The sequence below is a fragment of the Leptodactylus fuscus genome, chromosome 7 (genome assembly GCF_031893055.1).
Source record: "Leptodactylus fuscus isolate aLepFus1 chromosome 7, aLepFus1.hap2, whole genome shotgun sequence".
NCBI classification, from domain to species: Eukaryota; Metazoa; Chordata; class Amphibia; order Anura; family Leptodactylidae; genus Leptodactylus; species Leptodactylus fuscus.
This window is the reverse complement of record NC_134271.1, coordinates 31,008,007-31,032,698: the sequence shown is the minus strand read 5'-3', so window position 1 is coordinate 31,032,698 and position 24,692 is coordinate 31,008,007. Positions and strand designations below refer to the sequence as shown.

Genomic DNA, 24,692 nt, shown 5'->3' with positions numbered 1-24,692 from the left:
TTACAGCAGGGCTGCCGGACACTTCCCATTCATTTCTATGGGAGTCGGCATGCGAGCGCTCCCCATAGAAATGAATGGAAAAAGCAGTCCATTCATTTCTATGGGGAGCGCTCGCATGCCGGCTCCCATGGAAATGAATGGGAAGTGTCCGGCAGCCCTGCTGTAACGCCGGCGTGTACGGCTGTTTTTCACAGCTAGCATTGACCCATTCATTTCTATGGCCCCATACGTACGATGGTGTATTTTCACAGTCCCGTATGTGGTTGTGGGCCCAGTGCAAAGCTGAGAACAGGTCCTATCCTTGTACATTTTTTTTTTTTTTAATTCCTATCAGTATGTCTTTGTAGAATGGGAGGAAATCCACACAATCACAGGGAGAACATACAAACTCCTTGCAGATGTTGTTCCTGGCGGGATTCAAACCCAGGACTCCAGCGCTGCAAGGCTGCAGTGCTAACCACTGAGCCACCGTGTTGCCCCCTATCCTTGTACATTTTGAGGCCTCTTCTTACTGACCACAGTGAATTGGGCCGGGGGGCATATGGATGTCATCCATGTGTCATCCATGTGCCCTCCGTGCCGTTTAATCAAAGCCCTGGTGACATTTTTCATCACTTACTCATTCTTCTGTGCCCAGGGTCATTGAGGACATGTTTATTTTTTATTATTTCTATCTATAATTATGACTTACGTAACAATTAGACCACATTTTATTAGTAATCATTGCAAACATCTCAGTAATTCCAGGGGGTTCACTTACTATTTATTGCAACTATATAGTGTCTAGGTGACAAATTACAATAACAATTAGATTGGAGGTCAATATCCTTCATGATACTAACTACACTACTGAACCAACTAATGGGATTTCTAAGTTTTAATTTTTTATTTTTTTTGTACTATTTCTCTAATATAAAAGTGAAAACATAGTGGATTTAATTTGGTTCGTGCGGGCAGTGCGCGGCAAGCCCACGGACCCCATTATAGTCTATGGGGCCCGTGCACTTGAACTGCAAAGCGCTTGCAGTTGCGCTTGTATTCCGGCCGGGAGGGTCCTCATGCGGACCCTTACGGACGGAACACATCTGCACGTGTGAACCGGCCCTTAGACAGATAGCCCAAAGTCAAACCAATGGATCCTCAACCCACTGCCCCTGATACAACAAAAGGGAGGTAGATTTTAAAGCCCACGGTCCATGCTCCCAAGAAGCTTGGTCGGCATGTCCTGAAAAGACACAGGTTCAGATATTTTATAAAAGATCATAAATGTCAAGCAAACAGAGCTAAGAGCCAGTAACCTGCTCAAGTAACTAGTACTCAGAAAGGGTGGGGCACAGGTAACTGATACTAGTTATCCGCAAACAATAACAGGAGCTAATAACTGTTCCCAGTTTCATGTTCATACAGGAGCCGTCAAATGAAACCAGTTACTCTATTAATTGTCACCACCCTGTAATTATAACAGCTCGACCCAATATGTTTTGAAATCCACCCTGCACACTTCGGTGTATCTCACATACAGGGCCATGTAGCTTAAAGGGACAGGAATGTGTCTGACAATCCACAGGTGAAAGTTCTATGTGTTGTCTTATGGGATACCAATAGGTCTGTCTATGGGTGGTTTTGTTGTCAGAGGTGAGATATGGAGACTTTCCCTAATTTTTGTACATAATAAAGTAACCCACACCTAATGGTGGATAAACATGCGGCTCTGCAGACAGAGGCTAAGACTAAGGCCCCATGTTGCAGTGTCTTTTGGTGCTGCTTTTGCTGCGTTTTTTTGAGCCAAGTCAGGAACGGCTTGAAAAGGATTGGAAAATATAAAGGAAGCTCTGTTCTGCTAAATCCACTCCTGACTTGCTCTAGGTTCACACCTGCACTTGGTTTTCCGTTCTTGTGGACTCAAAAAACGTAAACCAAGTGGTTACCTGCAGAAGTCCACCGACCTCATAGACTGTAATGGGGTCCGTCAAGTTTCGCCCGGTATGACTTTTCTCTCTGCATTTTTCAAGCAATTTCAGGGACGGAATCCCCAAATGGAATCCAAGCGATGGTGTGAACCCTCCTATTGGCTCAAAAAAACCATTGCAAAATTTTTTTTCGCAACGTGGGTCCTTGGGGCTATTACCTGTGGAAGGTGCTATTATGGATCTATTACAGTAAACTTGTCTCCCATAGGTAACAGTCCATATAGGCGATAGTGTTACATATGTGGGGGAACCATTACCCTCCCACAGCCTGCTCCGCATTCACACAGTGTGGTGAGCAAGACACCGATAGGGGCTTGTGGTGCACATTTCACACAAGAAAGGGCCAAATGTAAGGTCTCAATATCATCCCCCTGCAGAAGAAAACTGGCGTTGTCAGGCAGGAGCAGACAAGGGGTGTGATTCTGAGCTCTGACACTGGCTGCCCTGTCTGACACCGCCCTTCTGACACTACAGAGTTTACATAGCACATCAGGCACCAAAACTAACTGCGCTTATTGCTCAGGAATGGTGGGGGATAGAGACAAAATTCTAACTGGAGCATCGCCTATTAACAGATGCTAAGAACTAGAATTGGTGGAGGTGATGAAAGGTCCTCTTTAAATCTGGCACAGTGGAATTCAACAATCCCTGTCCGACAGTTTTCTGCCATAGAGGGATGCTATTACAGCAAACTTTGGCGCTAAACATTTATTGCAGCAAGTTTGCACCACAAGTTTCGCTCGACACATTTTGAGAGTGTGAGCATGATGGGCCAGGATGGGTACGCCTCTGTCCAAGAGATTCATTATAACCTACACTAGTTTGCTGGTGTGAGTTATAATGGAAATCTATCTCAGTTCCTAGATTTCCATTCAGGCGCAGAATAGTCCAACTGATTTATGAAGAGGCCGCAACCTAAATAAAGCTTTCAGTCCTTGCACCAATCAAGGCCTTTATTATGACTGACGTACGATATATCAGTTTTAATAAATCTGCCCCAATGTGTCATTTAAAAAAGGACGTGTCCTCATTGACTCCTATTGTTCTTATAACAACGTACAGTGCATGCATAATGAACAGAAAGAAAATGACCGTTACGTGTCCGTTAATTTTTCACGTTTGCGTTCATGAGACAACCCCTTTAAGGAGAAACAGGTACAGGAATAACCTTATTGTTTTTGTTGGATTTTCTTTTTGTCTATGTGTGATCCCATTTTAGAAGGGACAGCGCAAGTACTGAAACATCGTAGTCAATGGGCTAATTCCAATTTTCTGACAAAGTTGAGACATGCACTACTTGTTGGAAGTCCACCATCTTTTAGCCTCCTGACCTCAGCTATTAGTTTGTACAGTACAAAGGTAACAATTGGACTGTAACTAATACTGAGGAGCAAAAGGGTAACAATGTTTGAACTTTCAGGCTCCATATCTCACCATCCACAACAACGTCAATCCTGAGACCCTTCATTTTATAGACAATCATCTTGGCTATCCCATACATAAATTGGACTATGACTATGCTATGATATCTCTTCCCTGGGGGAAGAGATTTCGGTGCAATTATAAAAAAGCTCTTCACCATCAGAAGGGCGTTCCTGACAGTGGAGATGGGAACGCCCCTCCTGACAGTACTGTCCGTAGCGCTATACTGTTAGAGGGGGCGTTCTTTTCCGTCTATGGACGAGTACTGTCAGTAGACATGTCAGTGTCATGGCTGGGCGGTCGATTCTGTACATCATAGGCAAATTTATCACTCATTTTGTCAATATGAAAGGTCCAAACGATTGGGAGTCCAAAAGGCAAGGAAGTGCCTCTGACACTCTCTGGGAAGGAGACAATTTTTAGTGACTGTCTATTACATTTCATGGCATATTAGAACCTGCAATTTCACAACAGCTGGAAAGTGATAGATTGCAGATCTCTTATGTAAATGTATATAGTGACACAGTACATAGTAAGGTATACAAATCACATAAATAATGCATGAGAGCACTGAAATCACACTGAGTAATATGTGGAAAAGCATTTATAACTTTGGATTGTGAAATTTATGTTGAGTCTAATTCATGTTGTTTTATTGTAGATCCAGAATGTTCTTATATTCCGATCACTAGATGCACTGTATGTCAGTTATCCAGTATGTAATGGGAAATGAAGGGCTCCATTGATTATCCACTTGTACAGATGGATACTGGAGGTATTGTTTTCATACAGATGCACCCAGGCAGTGCAAGCACTAGTGTTGTACAAGTAGATTAAGGCTAAGACCCCACAAAACGTCCCGCAGCAAAAAAGTGCTGCGAGAAAACCAGTGGCGACAATGCATTGCGGTTCTTCCCACAGCGCGTTAGACAGAAAGTTCACAGAGGTTTCCTGTGCGGGCTTTCTGTTTCAGTTATACCTATGGAGAAACCACTGGCGCTTCCATAGGTATAATTGACATGCTGCGATTTACAAAACCGCGCTGGTTTTGGAAATAGCGGCATGTCCAAACTGCAGTTTTTACCGCAAAGTGGGCATGGGATTCCCTAGAATCCCATCCACTTCACCCTGACTGTAAAACGCTGTGGGCAAATCATGGCGTTTATGTCGCCTGGGGCCATAGGCTAAAGGAGTTATCCGACCTTGATGGCCTAAACTTAGGATAGGTGATCAATATTAGATCTGCAGGGGTCCGACACCCAGGATCCCCGCTGATTACCATTACAGAGATAGCGTGGCTGTCTGTATTGTTTACAGTTTGCTATGCACTTGTTGTACAAATTGAGTGCGAGTACTGCAGTGCTGCTCCATAGATTTCAGTGGAACAATGCTGCAATACTCACTCTCTGCTACAGTTTGTATGGCGAGTGAACAGCGCGGCTCTCGATATGTAAACAATACACCAGTACTGGTGATCTAGGTTCCGGATGTCGGACCCCCTCAGATTGGGGTCCCCAAATGGACTCCCCGAACGGAATACCAAACAGAGATGTGAACCAGGCCTAAGGAAGTTCAGGTACTGAGGCTGTGGAAGTGGATATAGACAGTGCACGTACTGATCCTATGGAAGTAGATATAGACAGTGCACGTACTGATCCTATGGAAGTAGATATAGACAGTGCACGTACTGATCCTATGGAAGTAGATATAGACAGTGCATGTACTGATCCTATGGAAGTAGATATAGACAGTGCATGTACTGATCCTATGGAAGTAGATATAGACAGTGCACGTACTGATCCTATGGAAGTAGATATAGACAGTGCACGTACTGATCCTATGAAAGTAGATATAGACAGTGCACGTACTGATCCTATGGAAGTAGATATAGACAGTGCACATACTGATCCTATGGAAGTAGATATAGACAGTGCACGTACTGAGGTTATGAGACTATGGAAATGGATATAGACAGTGCAGGTACTGATCTTATGGGAGTGGATATAGTCAGTGCAGGTACTGATCCTATGGAAGTAGATATAGACAGTGCACGTACTGAGGTTATGAGACTATGGAAATGGATATAGACAGTGCAGGTACTGATCTTATGGGAGTGGATATAGTCAGTGCAGGTACTGAGGCTGTGCAGGTGGACCCAGGCTTTCCAGGTACTGAGAATGTTTATCTAGTTCCAGGCAACGCATGTACAGAAGCTGTGTGGGTGGACTTAGGCAGAACAAATACTGAGGTTTTGCAGGTAGATCTTGGCACAGTTAATACCAAGGGTGTGCAGGTGTTTATGCAGTGAGGATTTAATGCTATAGATGTGAATGTAGTTGGTATAGTGACTATACCATAATCACTATACTCTTCCATGACGCAATCTTAGGGGAGGCCTCAGGCGGCGCCTCATACCATAAATGTGGGAACGGCATTCTTTTTTAAATTGTCGTCTAATTTTTGTATTATTCTAATAGGTAGGAACCGATAATTTACTCACCCATTCATACTTCTGTCCAGGCCAGCCTCCACTATCACCTCTAGGCGGTGCTGCAACTTGCGATGCTGAAGAACTAGTTGAACAGAGGTAATTGATTGAATAAGCAGTAAATCACCTTTACATCCCCCACCACTTTGATGCCAATTACCTATCTGAAGGATAGGCTATCAATATCTAGTCTTAGACAATCCATTTAAGTAGATTTTTACTCAATCATCTCATGATTTATAGGCCCAATTATTTGTGTTGTTGTATTTTTTTGTTTTATATGTAAAATAAACTATACATTTAGAATTATTATAATGATAATCTTTACCTAAAGGGGTTTTCCCATCTCCATGTGTTACCCGTTTGACTGCTTTCACTTCTTCTCACTTCCTGTATTCTTCAACATGTTGGTGGGTGGACTTGGTGTTTGATGGACAAGACACTATGAAGTACCTCAGTAGATATAGACATTGCCTTTACCATGAGAGATTATTTATGATGATTACTAGAAGACTAATATAAATGCAGATAAAATAACATGCACAGTAAATGTATATTACATTACATAGGTTCAGAAAAAAAACACATTCTGACAGTGGGATTGCACTACTCTCAACAATGTTATCTCTCTTTACATACAGAGATAACTGGCAATGAGCAAGCCCATTAACTTGCCCTTATCAGCAAAATGCAATCATCTGACCTAATTGCCCAGGACCTAAGATCAGGAGAAAACAGTTCCAACAGCAAACGGCATCCGAAGAATTAATCCTTCCAAAGAGCAATCAGTCATCTCACCTGTCCTGTGATGATAAATAAGACTAGAGACCAGGCCAAGGACAAAGGCAACCTTGTGCAAACAATGGGGAGGAACAATCACATATGGCAGGTAAACAAACCAGCTTTTCTAAAGCAATATATTTAGATACACTCTTAAATTTACATTAGCTAGCAGCTTAGATAGTATCCTTGAAATGGGAATACCTCTTTTTCAGTGTGCATAGAATGTAGGTAATTTCCATTGTATTTTGCTATATTTATAAATTGGTAACATGTTTTGTATTGCTGTGCACACTGTTTTTTCTTTAATTTCTGTCTTTGACATAGAAGGTAATGGAAAAAAAAAAAGACAATCAGCCAGAGAAGTTGCAGACTGTTATGACGCTATGCGCTGGATATGCTGCTGGTGGATAATGCTTATTAGAATACATTGTGGGTGCCCCAGTGTTTATTCTGGCCGTAGGTGAGAGATAACTGCTTTGATCTCATGTATTATTAAAGGTGAGATATCGTTTTCTGTCGGTGACTCACTGTATTCCCAGGTTATTCCCAGGTTTGTACATGTTCCTGGTGATGCTTTTCTTTAATGGAATAACAAATGTCTTACTATGCATACCGGAGGCGTAGCTAGGGGTTCAGCACGCCTAAGTGGACCCCTAACTCAGATGCCGATATTATCACTATACGGTGACGGTATAATGGGGGATGACGGTTCTACACATGTCTGTGAAGACCATTTAGGTACAAGAACAATGTAGTGACTTACAGGTAATGTCTCTGACTGCAATGGTTTACTTTTCCCATCTCTCCCATCCAGAACGCCATGACCACTTTTTCACTTTTTAAAGAGGTTGTCCAGGAATTGGACAAACTACAAATCAGGCTGGGGTAGGTGAAACATTACATAATTAAATAAATAAATAAATAAATGTATATATATATATATTATACTCACCTGTCCCCTGTGCTCCTCTGATGTCGGCTGCCACTGTTCTTTTGAGCCTTTCCTGTTGTAAGTCAGGGCTGCACGTGACTGCTGTAGCCTCAGCAGTGGGAGGAAAGGACCCAGTGACGTATATGAGTGACATCACACGCGGTCTGGGACTTATGGTGGCGAAGCGCTAGGGACAAGTGAGTATAATTGTTTGGGGTTTTTAAATGTTTCTCCATCCCATTCACTGCCTCCTCTGCGATGTGTCCGATTCCTGGACTACCCCTTCAAGGGGGTTATCTAGGGAATATTAAATGATACTAGTTATTTTCTGGAAAACCCCTTTAATACTGGCCCAATGCCCTCTTTTATTCATACTGTCCCCACTGACTTTCTGTATAAATTATATCCCCTTTTATTAAAACTCCAATACTCCTTATATTACCAAAGATACTTAAATATAAAGCCCATCTGCTCTATAATGTCTCTCTCACTCAGAAACAGCTCTAGGACTATGCCGGATATACACAGAGACCTTTACTGTCCTCTACTGAAGTCAATAAAACACTTTGGTTATGATAGAAAGCTTCTATTTAGCTTCATCTTTCTTCTTTTAGCTCCTGCACTTTCTTCTCACTCCTTTCCCACCTCTCCATAGACTTCTATAGACATGAGAAATCTGATTATCGTAGCCCATGGTCTGTTTTCAAGATAGACATATGAATTTTAAGAGTGAAACATATTTTCTTTTTTAAGTTTTTATTTATGCTTTTTAACAAAGATAATATCAGATCAAAATTTAGAAACAGGATAAGCGTGACATAATATATAGAGAAAATGAACAAAATTCAAAACAAAAGGGAGAATACAATAATGTACAGATTTTTTATTTTTTTTTTAATTGAAAATCTCATTTAGTAACAATTAGTCGTCAACAAGCATACTACTGATTGTTAATAAATTACCGTAGATTTTCAATGAAAAAAATCTGTACTACAGGACTCTATCAGTGGTTCCATAGTGTAGCGGTTATCACGTCTGCTTTACACGCAGAAGGTCCTGGGTTCGAGCCCCAGTGGAACCAAACTTTTTAGTGTGTTACAGTTGCATGTGATATTGCGTATAGTGTAGGTTAGCCCTTACTGTGTATGTCAATGTTATGCTATATATGGTGAATGCTTATATTTATTGTGTGCTGTTTCTCAGCCTGCGTTGCATTGAAGTACATTGTATGCAGTACATTGATCACAAACAATGTCAATTTAGAAACAGGATAATTGTGACATAATATATAGAGCAAATGACCAAACATCAAAACAAAAGGGATACAATAATGAATAATAATAATAATAATAATAATAATAATAATAATAATAAAAAAGAATACAATAATGTACAGCTTTCTTTTTTTTTTTATTGAAAATCTCATTAGGTAACAATTAGTCATCAACAAGCATACTAATGATTGTTAATAAATTAGATTTTCAATTTTCAAAATCTGTACGTTATTGTATTCTCCCTTTTGTTTTGATTTTTGTTCATTTGGTCTATATATATTATGCCACGATTATGCTGTTTCTAAATTGACATTGTTTGTGATCAATGTACTGCATACAATGTACTGCAATGCAACGCAGGCTGAGAAACCGTACACAATAAATATAAGCATTCACCATATATAGCATAACATTGACATACAGTACACAGTAAGGGCTAACCTACACTATATGCAATATCACATGCGACTGTAACACACTAAAAAATTTGGTTCCACTGGGGCTCGAACCCAGGACCTTCTGCGTGTAAAGCAGACGTGATAACCGCTACACTATGGAACCACTAGCAGTGTCCAGTAGTACAGATTTTTTTCATTGAAAATCTAATTTATTAACAATCATTAGTATGCTTGTTGACGACTAATTGTTACTAAATGAGATTTTCAATAAAAAAAATTAAAGCTGTACATTATTGTATTGCCCCTTTTGTTTTGATTTTTGTTCATTTCCTCTATATATTATGTCACAATAATCCTGTTTCTAAAATGACATTGCTTGTGATCAATGCACTGCATACAATGTACTGCAATGCAACACAGGCTGAGAACCAGCACACAATAATTATAAGCATTCACCATATATAACATAACATTGCAATACACAGTAAAGGCTAACCTACACTATACGCAATATCACATTAAAATTTGGTTCCACTGGGGCTCGAACCCAGGACCTTCTGCGTGTAAAGCAGACGTGATAACCGCTACACTATGGAACCACTGATCGCGTGCTAGTGGACAAGGACCATTCACTACAGTGTTAAAGAAAAGAAAAAACAACTAATAATGTCCACACAATCACACGCCATTCACACAGCCCGCTCCCTTACCCACCTCCAACTCAGATCCTTCCAATCAAATAGCGGCCTCAGATATCTCCAACCAACGTAATCATATTATCAAAGTTGTGAGGACATCTCCTACTCAGGTATAGCAGCTGGAACATATTTATTGGTAAATTGGGGCCAGTGTTCAAGAGAGGTTATGTCTAGAGATTTCCACTCAATGACAACTATCCTACTAGAGGGGGTAAAGCAAAAAAAAACATTTCTCATATCTCATATCTCAGAGGAAGCTGGTCTAAGAAACCCACTAAGGTCTGTGAGAAGGTAGAGTATCTAGAATCATATCGAGCGATGGTTAGTTAACTAACATTGCTGATTTTCTGCAAGTTAATGGTCAGCCATTATTAAACCACTGTTCTGTTCAAGGGTGCCAATGATGTCCTGCCTCTGTGGTATGTGCTCCCTTGTATGGCCTCATGTGTCTTAACCAGTTAGATCATCCACCAAATACATAGTGGCCATCTACAATATCATTCAGTATACCTAATAGACAAACCTGGGACATGGATATATTAGGGAAGTCAACGTGATCATGCAGGAAGGACAGAACTGCCAACCCAAAGGGAGACACCTTAGGACAAGACCATACGCAATATATAAAAGTATCCAATTCAACTTGAAGGAAGCAATCCAAAAAGGGAGAGGCATCCATCCAGTGTATAGGAGATGAGGTGGAGGAAGTGGGACTGAATTAGGAAATCTCTAGCACTCACCACAGTGTCAAAAAAAGTCAGTTCAACTTCCCTCCAATCCTAACCTGTCATCTTAGGGATGACTTTGGCCACCCTAAGAGAGGTCCTAGGGATTGATCGAGAAGTAGAGTCGATACACCACACTCAGGCCACAGTTCTTATCGGTAACAATTCTCTGTACTCAGATTTATATCTATAGAGTAGGTTCACCAAACCTTCATATGAATCCACAAGAGCACCAGGGAGCTGTAGCTGCGCTACTCAAATCAAGGTCTATCCACCAGTGGGTATAGACTAAGTAGGATTTATATCTAGATTTCTTCTCACAGCTACCAGTCAGCAGACAGACCATCCAGTCCAGACATCTTCCCGGCCAATGGAGACTGCCCGGCCTACTCAATCTCATCCACTGTAATTGAAGTCTCCAACTCACTAGTCAGGGCTGCGGTGAGACATCTCAGAGGAAGCTGGTCTAAGAAACCCACTAAGGTCTGTGAGAAGGTAGAGGATCTAGAATCATATTGAGTGATGGTTAGTTAACTAATATTGCTGATTTTCTGCAAGTTAATGGTCAGCCATTATTAAAGGGGATGATCAACCACTGTTCTGTTCAAGGGTGCCAATGATGTCCTGCCTCTGTGGTATGTGCGCCCTTGTATGGCCTCATGTGTCTTAACCAGTTAGATCATCCACCAAATGCAATCATCTATAACTGTATAGTTTACACATGGATATAGGTGAAGCTAAATATATGCAAATATTGACCAAACTGGATCACATGAGGGTCAAAATTAATCTGAATACGATTTATTTCTGTAAATGAATCAGGGAAACTCCAGTAAAAGAAAGATTTAGTAGCCAAAATATATTATAATTAGTAGTCATGCCGATACAGTGGATTACAAGGATGAATTATAATGCAGGAAATGTGTAGTTACTTACCGCAGGGCCCCCTCACAGCCTCGGGCCCTGGGCAGCCACACATTATACATATACTATTTGATCAATGAGCCTGGGCCCCATCAGATTAAATGATACCAGGGGCCCACCTGCCAACAACCCTGGGAAATAGACCAGTTACTATTAGGGCATGATGGTGCTAGAGCTTGGGCACACACAAGACTGGTATACCTTATTACTTGGTAAGATGTTGGATGTGAGCACTAGATAGGGCTGACAGGCTTATATCCTTCTATTCTTATGTCAGCAGGCCGAGTATTAAGGAATGACAGTTACGTGTCCTACATACAAACACTGTGCAACTGTGTGTCACTGTTTTCACACCACAAAAATACACACACCCTTCTAACAGGCTCATGCACATACTCCTAACAAGAGCTACTTGATTTTCATGTGGCAATGTGTGTGCAGGTCAGGGTGTGGGTCCTTTCTTTCTCCCACCCAGAAGCCATGTCCCCACCTTACCAATCTTCATCTCCTCCCTGAAGCGTTTCCACCTCACTCCAAGCGGTTTTGAAACCGGTTCAGCAGGTTGGAAGAAGATGATGAAAAAAATAATAATCCAGAGGATCCTCCCCCCACCGTTATTTCACAACTGGTTCCTTTGCAGAAGACACTTTTACTTCATCAATATATCTCCCGGCTTTGGATGAGAAGTCATTCTGGAGACGTGAATTTTGGATGTTCCCCTCATTGCGCTTTCTGGACATCAAATATGACAAATAAGTTGATTCTTGGTTGATTCAATTCCAAAGACTTATCTCTTCCTGTATAACAGAGTGATTCAGAATCAGTCACCCTTGGACTTGTCACTTTCTTGAGTTGATTCTGTAACCTTGGACATAGACACCTTGAAGTATCATCATCACCATCATCGTGGGACACTGGACAACAGGACAAAGTGGACTTTTCTTTTTCAATAACATTCCCTCTTGAATAAGGTGCCTGGACCTCTGTAATCCTATTATTGATATTGTGTCCTATGCAACTTTATATTTATATATATGAATTTCAAGACTCCGCCATCTCTGTAGATTTTGGAAAGACGAACTAGACCTGCCTGACATATAAAGAAGCCACTCATAGATTCTTCTGTCTGGAGCCTATGGACTGTGCTGACTTTGTGTCACAAGAATTGGTCGGTTCTGTTGGTCCTTGGTGCCAAGTTGATCTGGAAGATTTCAAAGGAGAACAAAATGCCCAGGGCATTTCTGGTGAAGAAGTCCAGTTTGGGAAGTTGGAAGAGAAAGTGGGGTGAAGTCCCTGATGAGGACAGAGGGGAGATGTGCATTCCAGGTAAACCATTTATTCAATATATTCGGAATATAATCTTTAGGCTCCAACTATGTTAGATCTACTCCCCAGATAGATCCCTTTGATTTCTAATAGTGTATAAAAGGATCCCATTGAGGTTCCTGTAAATTGGAAGGCAAGAATATCACAGTGGACTATACTGTTCTTGCAAAGGAAAATTCCAGGACCCTCATGGGATGGAAAATGGCCAAGAGTGGCGGACATAGATAAGACCTTTTTTGTGATATGGTTAGTCCTGTATTATATAAGGCCATATAGCCATACTTCATAGGCACAGCTTTCTTTATTAACGCCATTTACTTATAGCTGTCCTGAGTATACATAATGATGATCTATTTCTGAATGAACTGACTCAGATAAAGGACATGCAATAAGGAATTGTAGGAACTAGATGCAATCTTTTTAGGGATTAACATTAATGTAAAGGTTTCTGGGCAGATCACTTGAATGATATGACAACCCTTCTTTGCGACAAAGACCTTGTAGTGCGCCCTCACCCCCAGTCACTAAAACTATATGCCTCCAGCAATCTAAGGGGTGTTCACACTTGCGCCCGTGTCCGACCGCCGGGTCTCCGTCCTATTTCCCGGTCAGTTTTAAAACCTGTTCATTTAAATGGGTTTTTAAAGGTAACCGCCGCTGTCCGTATGCGGCCTCTCCGCAGGGAAACTGTTTTTTTTTTTCTGCATAGACACAAAGTGTGTGTCGTCCAAAAAAACTTATTTTCCTGCGGAGAGGCCGCATTCGGACAATGCTTTAAAAATCCATTCAAATAAATGGGATTTAAAACTGACCACCGGGAAGCCGTCCCCTGTCCAGTTTTCCCAGGGAATAGGATGGAGACTCGGCGGGTAGACATAGGCGCAATTGTGAACGCCCCCTGACACTGATGAGCTATCATAATAGACAGGTCTTCAATATAAACTCTTGGACCACCCTTTTAATAATAAAACTGCATGCATTAAACTAGTATCCTCCCTCTAGTAGTGACACTAGTGTATATAGTATATGCAGTGGATATGGAGCTCTGTATAAAATAATGGATATGTGGCTGCTGAAAAGTTATCCTAACACACAAATCAGGGAAGAATTCTGAGATAATTTAGAGTCAAGAAAACACATGTTTATTAAGAGGCGGACACCGCCAATAAATTTGGCACATCTTTTGGAAGTCTGCGTGCCAGAAAATCAAAGCTGGCATAAATTTGGTCTATAATTTATCCCAGAAACTGTGCCCAGCCCTCTTCCTGCTGAACTCCAGACACGTAAAGAGGTCAGGGCTGTGGGAAAACAAAAAAGGCTGCAAAATTGGTGCAAATGAGGACATTTTTGATTCCAGAAAAGTGGCAAGTTCAGAAATTGCCCCCTTTATGTTTAAGGGCATCAAATGCAAAGAGGACTGTGCAAACAACTAAAGATTTTTGTTTTGCAGCTACATATTCACTGAAGTTATAGGAACAAACCCTAAAGCAGCCTCTAATAGTCCCACATGTAGGCACTATGAACAACGTCACTAAGTACCCAAAATAACAGCGCTATGAGATGACACATGGTTCACACTAATACACTGTCTACCAATAAGTATTTGGACACCCATGCCAATGAAGATATCTGTGGTCGTGATGTACGTCACACCTTCCACCATTAAATAGGAAACAGCATTGGCATTAGTCACATGCAAGAGGCGACGAAGTGCAGAGTTGTCCGATTTCGCGAAAGGGGTAATTGTGGAGTATCACAGAAATGGTCGATCCTTAAGGGTCATAGCAAGCGAACTGAATTATCCAAAATCGACAGTGGCCTATGTGATTGCAAAGTGGAAGGTGAACGGTGATTGTCAGAATGTGCCCCGAGTTGGCAGACCCCCAAAACTGGGAGATAGAGACTGACGGGTACTGGCCAGAGAAACCGCACCCAACCGATGGCTCACATACACCAGGAGTTTCACCAGGCATCCGGGAGTATTGTGTCCATCAATACCATCCGTAAGGAAGAATCTGCTGGGGAATACCAACTATTCAATATGAATAGATGTTGTTTTTCTATTCTACCCCAGGTGTCCAAATACTTATTGGTAGACAGAGTATATATCCGCTTCATCCGTATAACATGATCCAACACAAACATAGTCCCGGATACTCACCCTATCCATCACATGATGATCAGAATCAACTAAACAGCAACATCTTCATACAAGTTTATCTACAGTATGAGAGGAAAGGCTCATGTTGCGGAAATGCAGCTTTTTTTTGTTGCAGATTTTGCTACAGTTTTTTGAGCCGAAGCCATGAGTGGATTGGACAGAAGGTAGAAGTATAAGAACTTCCGATATATTCCCCACTCCTTTTTTAGCCATTCTTGGCTTAAAGGGATTCTATCATTAGAATTCCCTTTTTTTTATATAACAACACATCGGAATAGCCTTAAGAAAGGCTATTTTTTTCTTACCTTTATTACTCTGATTCACGCCACTGTTCCTGAGAAATTTCTTCTTTCTTCCTTATGTAAATGAGTTTTCAGAAAGCACAGGGGGCGTCCCGAGGTGCCAGAAGAGTTAATGCCTCCAATCGGTCTAAGGACCGATCGGAGACATTAGCGCCGGTTGTCGGTTTACTGCGTAAAGCGGATGTCGGTAGAGGGTTAAAAAAAAAAAGGATTCTAATTCTTTAATGCAACAAAATCTGCAACATAAAAAGCTGCGTTTTTGCAACGTGAGGCTTCAACTTAAATTAGAACACAAATAAGATTACGTTCACTCGGACTATGATCTGTGTCAGGAGCCTCCGTCAAAATTCACAAAGTGACACAGTGAGTTGCACTATTTTTTTGCAGTAAAATGACACACACTGGAATGGAAATTTGTGCACTACTTTATAGTCTTTGGGGTCCATCATCGTTGGTGTCCATTATAAAATTGCTCTATCTCTGGCTATATGGAACTGAAAAATGGAAAAAGCTAAGCGAACCTAGCCTGACACATATTAGCACTTGTACTAGGGATTAGGTTATCAGTCATGTCACAGATCTGGGTGGCCATTAGTTTAGTTTTTCTATTTCTATAACACTACAAGAATATATCAATAAAAGCACAGGTGTGAACTGAGCCTAAACCAGATTATACATTGCTCTTCTAGAATCTTCACCTCTGCAGGAGCTTCATGAATATGGTGTCTATGGTCAAGGAGCCAGATACAAGCCTAAGGCGCCCAGTGTTGTATAGAGTGATATAAAGCACAGCACCGCCATTTTGCTCCATTTGGGTGTCTATATAATAGTCAGTGACCATGCCTCATTATCTGGGCTATGTTGTCAAACAGTTTAGGAATGGAAATGCTTCTTGTATTAAATACACAAAGTGAAGTTCAGAAAATGAATGCTTTAGTGTGGACAAACCTGATAGGCAAGCACAGAGCCATGGCCTCCTTCAACATCCTTAGGGTGTGCTAGAATTATAAGCTGGGTCTTATTATACACCATCAGCGCCTATGCCCAAATAATGCTGTCATGGCTGAATGAACGGAAATCCCTCAAGTATGTGCCAATTCCCAGAAGAGTGACAGCCGATACGGCAGCACAAGGGGGACCAGCGCCATATTATTGGTTCTGTATTGAGATATGTATGTTTGGCTTATGTACCCTGCAACTATCAGCTGTTACCTTAGGGGGGAAAGTTGCTTTTGGCCAGACCATTCAACAGAAGAAATGTAGTATACCACATATAACATGGGGCCTGAGTCCGTCAGAGTTCCCCACAGAAGCGGGAAATGAATGGCAAGTGTCTACTTTAGGATCTCCATGTTCTATAAGACACCAAATTGAAAGGAGTTGTCTTGTAAGCAGGTCTGAAAACTCTCTGGCATACATCATCACAACCTATAGGACATAGAGGTCCCATCCCCAGAGAAACCACTGTGTTGCTGCCCACTTGGCTACTATACCCTAAATAGCATCACCACCTTCAGGGCTTATAGCTTTAGAATGGCTGAACAAATTAGGATAAACAAAACACCAAAATGCTCAGGGTGACGGCACCTATCAGATATATGTGTGTCATTGGGTTTTTCAGACCTGGTGACAGGTTCTCTTTAAAAATCCACTACCAGTATTATACATAAGCAACATCACGTTGTGTATTATAGCTTGCTCTAAGACCCTGCACAACCTCTCTACCTGACTATGTCCATTTATCCCAATACAGTGACTTTGGAATATGTTCCCCAGAAAGAGGAAGGACCCGAGTACGAAAATGAGGTGGCCTTGGATCTGTCTCTTCCTCATCTGCGCTGTGTAGCAAACGCCTCATCTTATCAAGGGCCACCGAGGAACATCACAAGTCAACCTGGCCAGACTCAGGACATCAGGCTTTCACCTCAGGTATATTGGACCTAAAAGCATAACCAAACTTTGGTATAACTTTTGATATCCTGGCAGTATTTGTTAATACATTTTCTAATATACTTTATTACCAAATTTTGCCTCCTTTCTGTAAAATCCTGCACTTCTTTATTCTTTCCCCTGCTCCTATACTCTATGCCCTGTGTATGGGCTTTTGTGTAATGCAGGGAAAATGAGGGGGAGGGATTTAAATAGTTATATCTTGGACATTATAAAAGGTGGCTTCTGGTGTCTCATCTTTCATATGACCCTAAGGATGCAGGTGTAACTGTATTATATGTCCGGAGATATCATCAGTTCAAAACACAGTTGGGATTGAGAATCTTCTTCATTTGACACCAAAAACAAGTTTGTACATTTGGTACTATTCCGTTATTGGGCCAGCAGAGCTTATCAGCTCCAGCATCGGGACAGCAGCAGTCAGCATTGGGAATAACATCCGAGGACTGACTGCTGGCCCGATGCTTGTGCCCAGCTCTCCTTCCATCTGCTCCGTACCCCTCTCTGGCCCAGTTCTTCTTCCATCTGCCCCGTACCCCTCTCTGGCCCAGCACTCCTTCCATCTTCCCCGTACCCCTCTCTGGCCCGCCCTGAGGACTGACTGCTGGTGCCCTGTGTCTAGGAGCCAGTACATCGATGCCCCCATGCATCCTCCCAGTGCTGCCCCCCAGCTCTTCTTACATCTGCTCCGTACCCCTTCTCCCCGCCACATGACTAGGCCTCACCTCGGCGCTCTCATTCTCGCCGTTCGCGTTCAGGAGGAAAGAAGACGCCCGCACTGGAAGCCATGGCCGGTACAGAGAACGGAGAATGGAAGGAAGAAAACAGCACACACTGGAGCTCAATAAAGGGTCCTGAAAGTGGCAACGGAGATTCAGGGACGCGCCGACCATAGTAACGGCGGGGAGCAACCCCGAGGGATAAACTTCCTGCAGCGTCCCGGCGACTAGTAATGTCAGTCAGGCCTAGTCATGTGGCGGTAGAGGGGTACGGGGCAGAGAGGGGTACGGGGCAGATTGAAGGAGAGCTGGGCACAAGCATCGGGCCAGCAGTCAGTCCTCGGATGTCATTCCCGATGCTGGCTGCTGCTGATACGCTCTGCTGGCCCGATAACGGAATAGTACCGTACATTTTTATAATGTCTAGAATATAACTATTTAGTGACCCCCTACCCTCATTTCCAGGCATTACATACAAATCCTTACAAAATACACAGTGAGAAGCAAGGGAACGTATAAAGAAATGCAGGATTTCACAGAAAGGAGCCAACAATTGTAAATAAGCAAGCACAGGCTGTTAGAGGTGTGTCTGTCAGCAAGCTGGTTCACTCTTGCTAATATAAAACGGCAGAATTGTGAATACAGCTCTGGCCTATATTACATTCTGCCATTCTGGATTAAGGCAAGTTATGAAATGTATTCACATTATAATACAATCACTGAAGGTGGTGGGAACCGCAAACTATTGACAAGTCACTGACTGGTTGGTTCCATGTGAATCTGACAGATTTAATATAATTTACACCAGAAAACTGACACTCATTATACCTGAAATCTACGGCAGACTGGCATAGGATTAGATTCATGAGCTGCCAGTCTTAATACATTTCACTGAGATGTCGCCTACTATAAAGTCTTCTCCATATTACATTACAGGGTGAACAGAAGATGCTGTTCCGCTGCACGCTGTGCGACAAGAGCTTTACCTACCAAAGGATGCTGAACCGTCATATGAAGTGTCACAGTGAGGTGAAGAGACACCGGTGTGAGCATTGCGGTAAAGGATTTAATGACACCTTTGACCTGAAGAGACATGTACGCACCCATACAGGTGAGGAAGTAGAAGCTGAGAACATACTGGGGGCACTGGCTATTCTGGTATGCTATACTGGTAGACCACTTGGCTAGATACTCCAATATTTCATCAATGTAATGGGATTACAGGCACCAGGTGTATTTGCTTATTTTTGTTGTTTTGAAATTTTCATATTGTGGAACGCGGGCGCCATCTAGTGGTTGAGTCTTTGTATAATGAACATGAAACGGCAGGAATAGGAAATTGCTCAAGACTCTGTCGCCACCTAATGGTAATCACTACAAAATAAGTCATGTGCAGTAGAATCCTACAGTTTTAAAAAATCTGTAAAGGTAGTCTACCCCCTCCCCCGATCATATCCAACTGTCTCCACTGTGTCACAGAGCACATGACATGATACGCTCATTCTAGATTTAGATAAAAACAACTGCGATATCTTATGTAATTTAGGTAGTCGGTGCACTGGGGGCGGGCCTTCAGCTCTTAGATCACTGCTATTTCTGTTCAAGTTGGATGGGTGATGTTATAGTAGTGGGAGGATCAACTGCCACTGTATGGAGTGGTAGGGCTCCGATTGGCAGAGCAGTGCTCCAGGGAGATGAAGGTCCGGCCCCGGTGCACTAGCTACCTCATTTGCATAAGAATTTTTATTTTATTAGTCACCCTAGGCCTAGCGTGATTGAATCTGTAATTTATTTGCACGTCCCATAGACTGCAAACAACTATACCATACCTCCCAACTTTTGAAAAACAGAAAGAGGGACAAAATGTGCGCGTCGCGGCAAATTTTGCTCCATCCACTTTTACATTGACTCCGCCCATTCTCATTAATTTTTCATTTTCCCCCACACAGTATAATCCTCCTACAGTCACCCGTAAATTATATGTCCCCACATTATAATGTTCCCTTCCGACTGCCCCAGAGTATTGTCCCTCTTCTGGTGGGGACATGAAACTGGGGCAGCTGGAGGGGGGCATTAAACAGTGGGGTAGTTGGAGGGGGGCAATACATTAATGGCAGCTGGAGAGGGACATGAAACTGGCGGCAACTAGAGGGGAACAGATCCCCCTCCAGCTACTCCCACAGTTTAATGTCCTCCTCCAGTGATCTCCATTGTTTAATGTCCCCCTCCATTTGTCCTCATTTTAATGTCCCTCTTAATCCCCCCCAGTTTAATTGCCACCTTTATCTGTCCTTAGTTTAATATCCGCCCATGTCTGCCCCCAGTTTACTGTCTCCCCTTTATCTGCCCTGAGTTTAATGTACCCCCTTTGTCTGCCCCAGTATAATGTTCCCCTTCCATCTCTGCTCCCACTATAATGTTCCCGTACCATCTCTGCCCCCAGTATAATGTTCCCCTTCCATCTCTACCCCCAGTATAATGTTCCCCTTCCATCTCTACCCCCAGTATAATGTTCCCGTACCATCTCTGCCCCCAGTATAATGTTCCCCTTCCATCTCTACCCCCAGTATAATGTTCCCCTTCCATCTCTGCCCCCAGTATAATGTTCCCCTTCCATCTCTACCCCCAGTATAATGTTCCCCTTCCATCTCTGCTCCCAGTATAATGTTCCCCTTCCATCTCTGCTCCCAGTATAATGTTCCCCTTCCATCTCTGCTCCCAGTATAATGTTCCCCATCCATCTCTGCCCCCAGTATAATGTTCCCCTACCATCTCTGCCCCCAGTATAATGTTCCCCTACCATCTCTGCCCCAGTATAATGTTCCCCATCCATCTCTGCCCCTAGGTTAATGTTCCTCCTCAATTTGTCATCAAGGTTTATAACATAAAAACACTGATACTCACCTTTCCTCAATCCCCTGCCGTTTTGTCTGCAGTATTAGCGCTGAGCTTCGGCTCCAGGCGCAATGTGATGACGTTATGGAGGTTGGGACGTATAACTATATCGCAGTCTATGGGAGATTTACTACATAACTATTGAGTTTGGTCATAGATCAGCCTCAAAAGCTATATACCTATGACAAACCTCAGACCCCCCCAGCTGCCATAGGAACAGGACAGCTCCTGCAACACCAAAGGCACCCATTGACCCTGTCCATATACATTACAGTGGAGACTCAGTGGCTAAGGTGGCTTCTCTGCTGCAGAGTCACCGCCATCTTTAACCAGTTGACGACTGCCTGCCGGCGGTTGTAGTCTCTGAAGACCGGACGATGAAAATACGTCCAGCATTTCAGAGACCTTTTCACCGACATCAGGAGCAGGGTGTTAGCTATTATTAGCTGTTATTAACAGCTAACACCCTGCTCCATAACTTCCGGTTGGAGCGATCTCTGTGCCCCTGCGGTGAGATCAGGAGGTGCCAGTGTGGTTACTATACAGACTATTCCAGCACAATCTGCTTTTCATACCCCCAGTGTCGCTCCTTCCCTTCCATGCGCTGCCGTCTGCCCAAACATCAGTTTACACCTACATGTGGGGTATTTCTGTGCCCGGGAGAAATTGCACGATAAACTGTTAGGGAGCGTTCACACTACCGTCGGTGTCCGCTCCTAGTGTCCGTGACAGATTTTGAGCGGACACTAGGAGCGGACACTACATGTCGGACACCGACGGTAGTGTGAACGCCCCCTTAGATGTATTTTCTCCTTTAACCCTTTGTGAATTTGTTAATTTTAGGGCTAAATGAATGTATTAGTGGAAAAAAATTAAATGTCTAAATTTCACCTCCATATTATTTTAGCTCCTATTAAATGCTTAAAGGGTTAATAAACTTCCCAAATGCTGTTATGAATTATTTGAAGGGTTCAGTTTTGAAAATGGGGTGATATATGGGGATTCCTAATGTATAGGCCTTTATAATCTCCGTCAGAACTGAAGGGGTCCCTAAAAAATTATGTTGGAGAATTTTCTTGTAAATCTGGATAATCGCTGTTACACTTGTAAGCCTTGTAACGTCTTAAATAAATTAAAGAATGACTACAAGATGATGTCAATATAAAGCTGAGATATGGTAGAAAATATTTATCAATGTATTTGGTTAATATGACTATCTGTTTGAAAGCCAGAGCATTTCACATTTTGAAAATTGAATTTTTTTTTTTCAAAATTTTCATCAAATTTCGTTTTTTTTTATAAACACAAAAAATATTGATTAGTGTTTTCCACTAACATGAAGTGTAATGTGTCATGAAAAAACAGTCTCAAAATCACTTGTGCAAGTTAAAGCGTTTCAAAGTTATTGCCATATAAAGTGACACATATCTGTTTTGAAAAATTAGGCCTGGTCCTGAAGGGGTTAAAGACTCAGCATCCACCATCAGTGCAGTAAGCTTTGGTGCCTGATATGATACTTAGGCTCTGTACTGTCAGGTGGGCGGTGTCAGGCAGGAGCAGTAAAGGGGGTGTTGCTAAAATCTCAGAGGTGGACAGTGTCAATGCTCTGAATCATTCCCCCTTGTCTGCTCTTGCCTGACACTGCCCACCTGACAGTAAAGAACCTAAATACCATATCAGGCATCAAAACTAACATTACTTATTCCTCAGGAATGGTGGGGGCAAGAAAAAAAAATCCAACTGTGTCAAAATCAGAGCAGTGCAGTGTTCAGGATCCATCTAGCTTGTATCAGGTAGTGCAATAAGAGAGTTGATATCTATGGTGACTCCATATATGCACTGTACAAACAAAGTACAACAGACGCAGGGTAGTGTCTGAGTCTTGAAGATGAGGGGATACAGGATACATGAGCACGACATCCTGCGTACACCGCACAATAACCTATTGAATGCGAAAATGATTGAACTTTCAGGAAATGTATAAACGTTTCCTGTCTGCCTAATCTTAAGAACCATGTTACCATTGTGCTGATAACCTGACGCATGCACAAATCCAAATCCTCTCCCAATACTTCAATTCCTTCCTATATATTATTATGGAATTGCTTAACAAGCAATTCTATCATTTAAAGGAGACAGTGGGATCTGGTACGTGGCCACTGAAGCATGGTTCATTGGCCTCAGTGTTACGCTAGGTTCACACAAGCTTTCAGGTCTCCGTCAGGCCTGAAAGATGGAGACCCTGTCTGCTTACAAAGCATTACCCTCAATTATCCCCAATTTATTAATAGTTTTCTTGCATATATGGGTGTAAATGTGATGTATCTTTGGTGCACAGCCCATTCTTGAGGCAGGGATGTGCCATGTTGTTTCTTTTGCACCCTGTTGACCACTTTTTACGACAGTCGATGGAAACGGGGTGGAAGCAGAGACCCCTCAGCTCAATAAATTTACTATACAACTCACCCCGGACTGGTGTAGGTTCAGAAATTCTCCCTAGGCACCTCTGAGCAGGCAACCCTTGTGCTACCATGCTTATCCGTATTATGTCCTCTGCAAGTTGTGATGTATGTTAAGAGGTGGTAATGGGTGGGGGGCACTGACCCACCAATGTGTTAAAGCAGCCTTGATCCACAGTATGCTCTGCCCATCTGCCACCTACAATCCCAATGCCCTAGTATTACATATTTACATAGGAAAGGACTTATGTCTTATATCCATTCCATTTATTCATCAAGTTGTCGTCTGTTCATTCTAAGGTACCATAAAGTAGTTTTACAATTTGGTAAGGAGGAATAAATTCTAGTGCCAAAGACTTGTAACTTGTCACTGATTGTCACTCACTGTCATTGTCACTCATTGTCATTCTCACTCAATTGTCACACAAAGGATTAAAGTAATCAAAATGGTGAAAACAATTTTGCATTTCCTTCTTTATAGGTGTCCGTCCTTATAAGTGCCACCTATGTGACAAGGCCTTCACTCAGCGCTGCTCACTGGAGTCACATTTGAAGAAGATTCATGGAGTACAACAGAATTATGCCTACAAGGAACGTAGGACCAAGCTCTATGTGTGTGAAGACTGTGGATATACAGCTGACAGCCAGGAGAACCATCTCCACCACCTCCAACACCAGCATCCTGACAGTGCTTTAATCCAGCGCGCCTCCAAGAAACTGGCGGTGACTCTACAGAGTGGGGTCAACCCCTTACTGCACAGCAATCTTCTTCTTTGAACTACTCCGTGCCACCTACTCCTTATAAGACAGCATTGTTGGTGGTCATTTCACGGGACTGCCTAGCCGTGCCACCTACGCTTATAAGACAGTGCTGTTGGTGGTCATTTCACGGGACTGCCTAGCCAGCGTCTACTGCCAAGAGACAAAAGAACCAGCTTGTGCCATGTCACAGATCTCACGTTTCAGAAGAAGCCGCTCTTACTTTATACACACTATAGACCTGTATGCACTTATGTAGAATTATATACCCATAATATAATATATACCGCTCCAGCTCTCCATGATACCACTGCTTTCAGCCAGGTGATATACTTCTCAATGAATAGTGGCCATTTGGAGGAGGAACATCTAACCATTACATTTATGACTGAGACTTGCCATCCACATATCATTCAGCCGTGGGGTATCGATGTGTTTCTCCAGTCCACCAGGGGGCAGGTTCAGCTGGGAAAGAACCACAAGTGCTCAAGAATGAACTCTCCTATTT

General features: G+C 42.5%; 1 protein-coding gene and 3 non-coding genes across 4 annotated transcripts; 2 read left to right on the top strand and 2 right to left on the bottom strand.

Annotated features, from left to right (window-relative positions):
* Positions 1-8,602: 8,602 nt before the first annotated feature.
* Positions 8,603-8,675, top strand: TRNAV-UAC (transfer RNA valine (anticodon UAC)). The gene has a single exon. It is a non-coding gene; the product is annotated as a tRNA-Val (tRNA).
* A 681-nt stretch (positions 8,676-9,356) lies between these two features.
* TRNAV-UAC (transfer RNA valine (anticodon UAC)) lies at positions 9,357-9,429 on the bottom strand. Its single transcript has one exon. It is a non-coding gene; the product is annotated as a tRNA-Val (tRNA).
* A 363-nt stretch (positions 9,430-9,792) lies between these two features.
* TRNAV-UAC (transfer RNA valine (anticodon UAC)) lies at positions 9,793-9,865 on the bottom strand. Its single transcript has one exon. It is a non-coding gene; the product is annotated as a tRNA-Val (tRNA).
* Positions 9,866-12,839: 2,974 nt separating this feature from the next.
* Positions 12,840-24,202, top strand: OVOL1 (ovo like transcriptional repressor 1). The gene is made up of 4 exons (XM_075280543.1): positions 12,840-12,939; positions 17,156-17,331; positions 19,008-19,182; positions 23,907-24,202. Exons 1-4 carry the CDS (start codon positions 12,840-12,842, stop codon positions 24,200-24,202), a joined length of 747 nt encoding a protein of 248 aa, XP_075136644.1.
* The last annotated feature ends 490 nt before the right edge of the window (positions 24,203-24,692 follow it).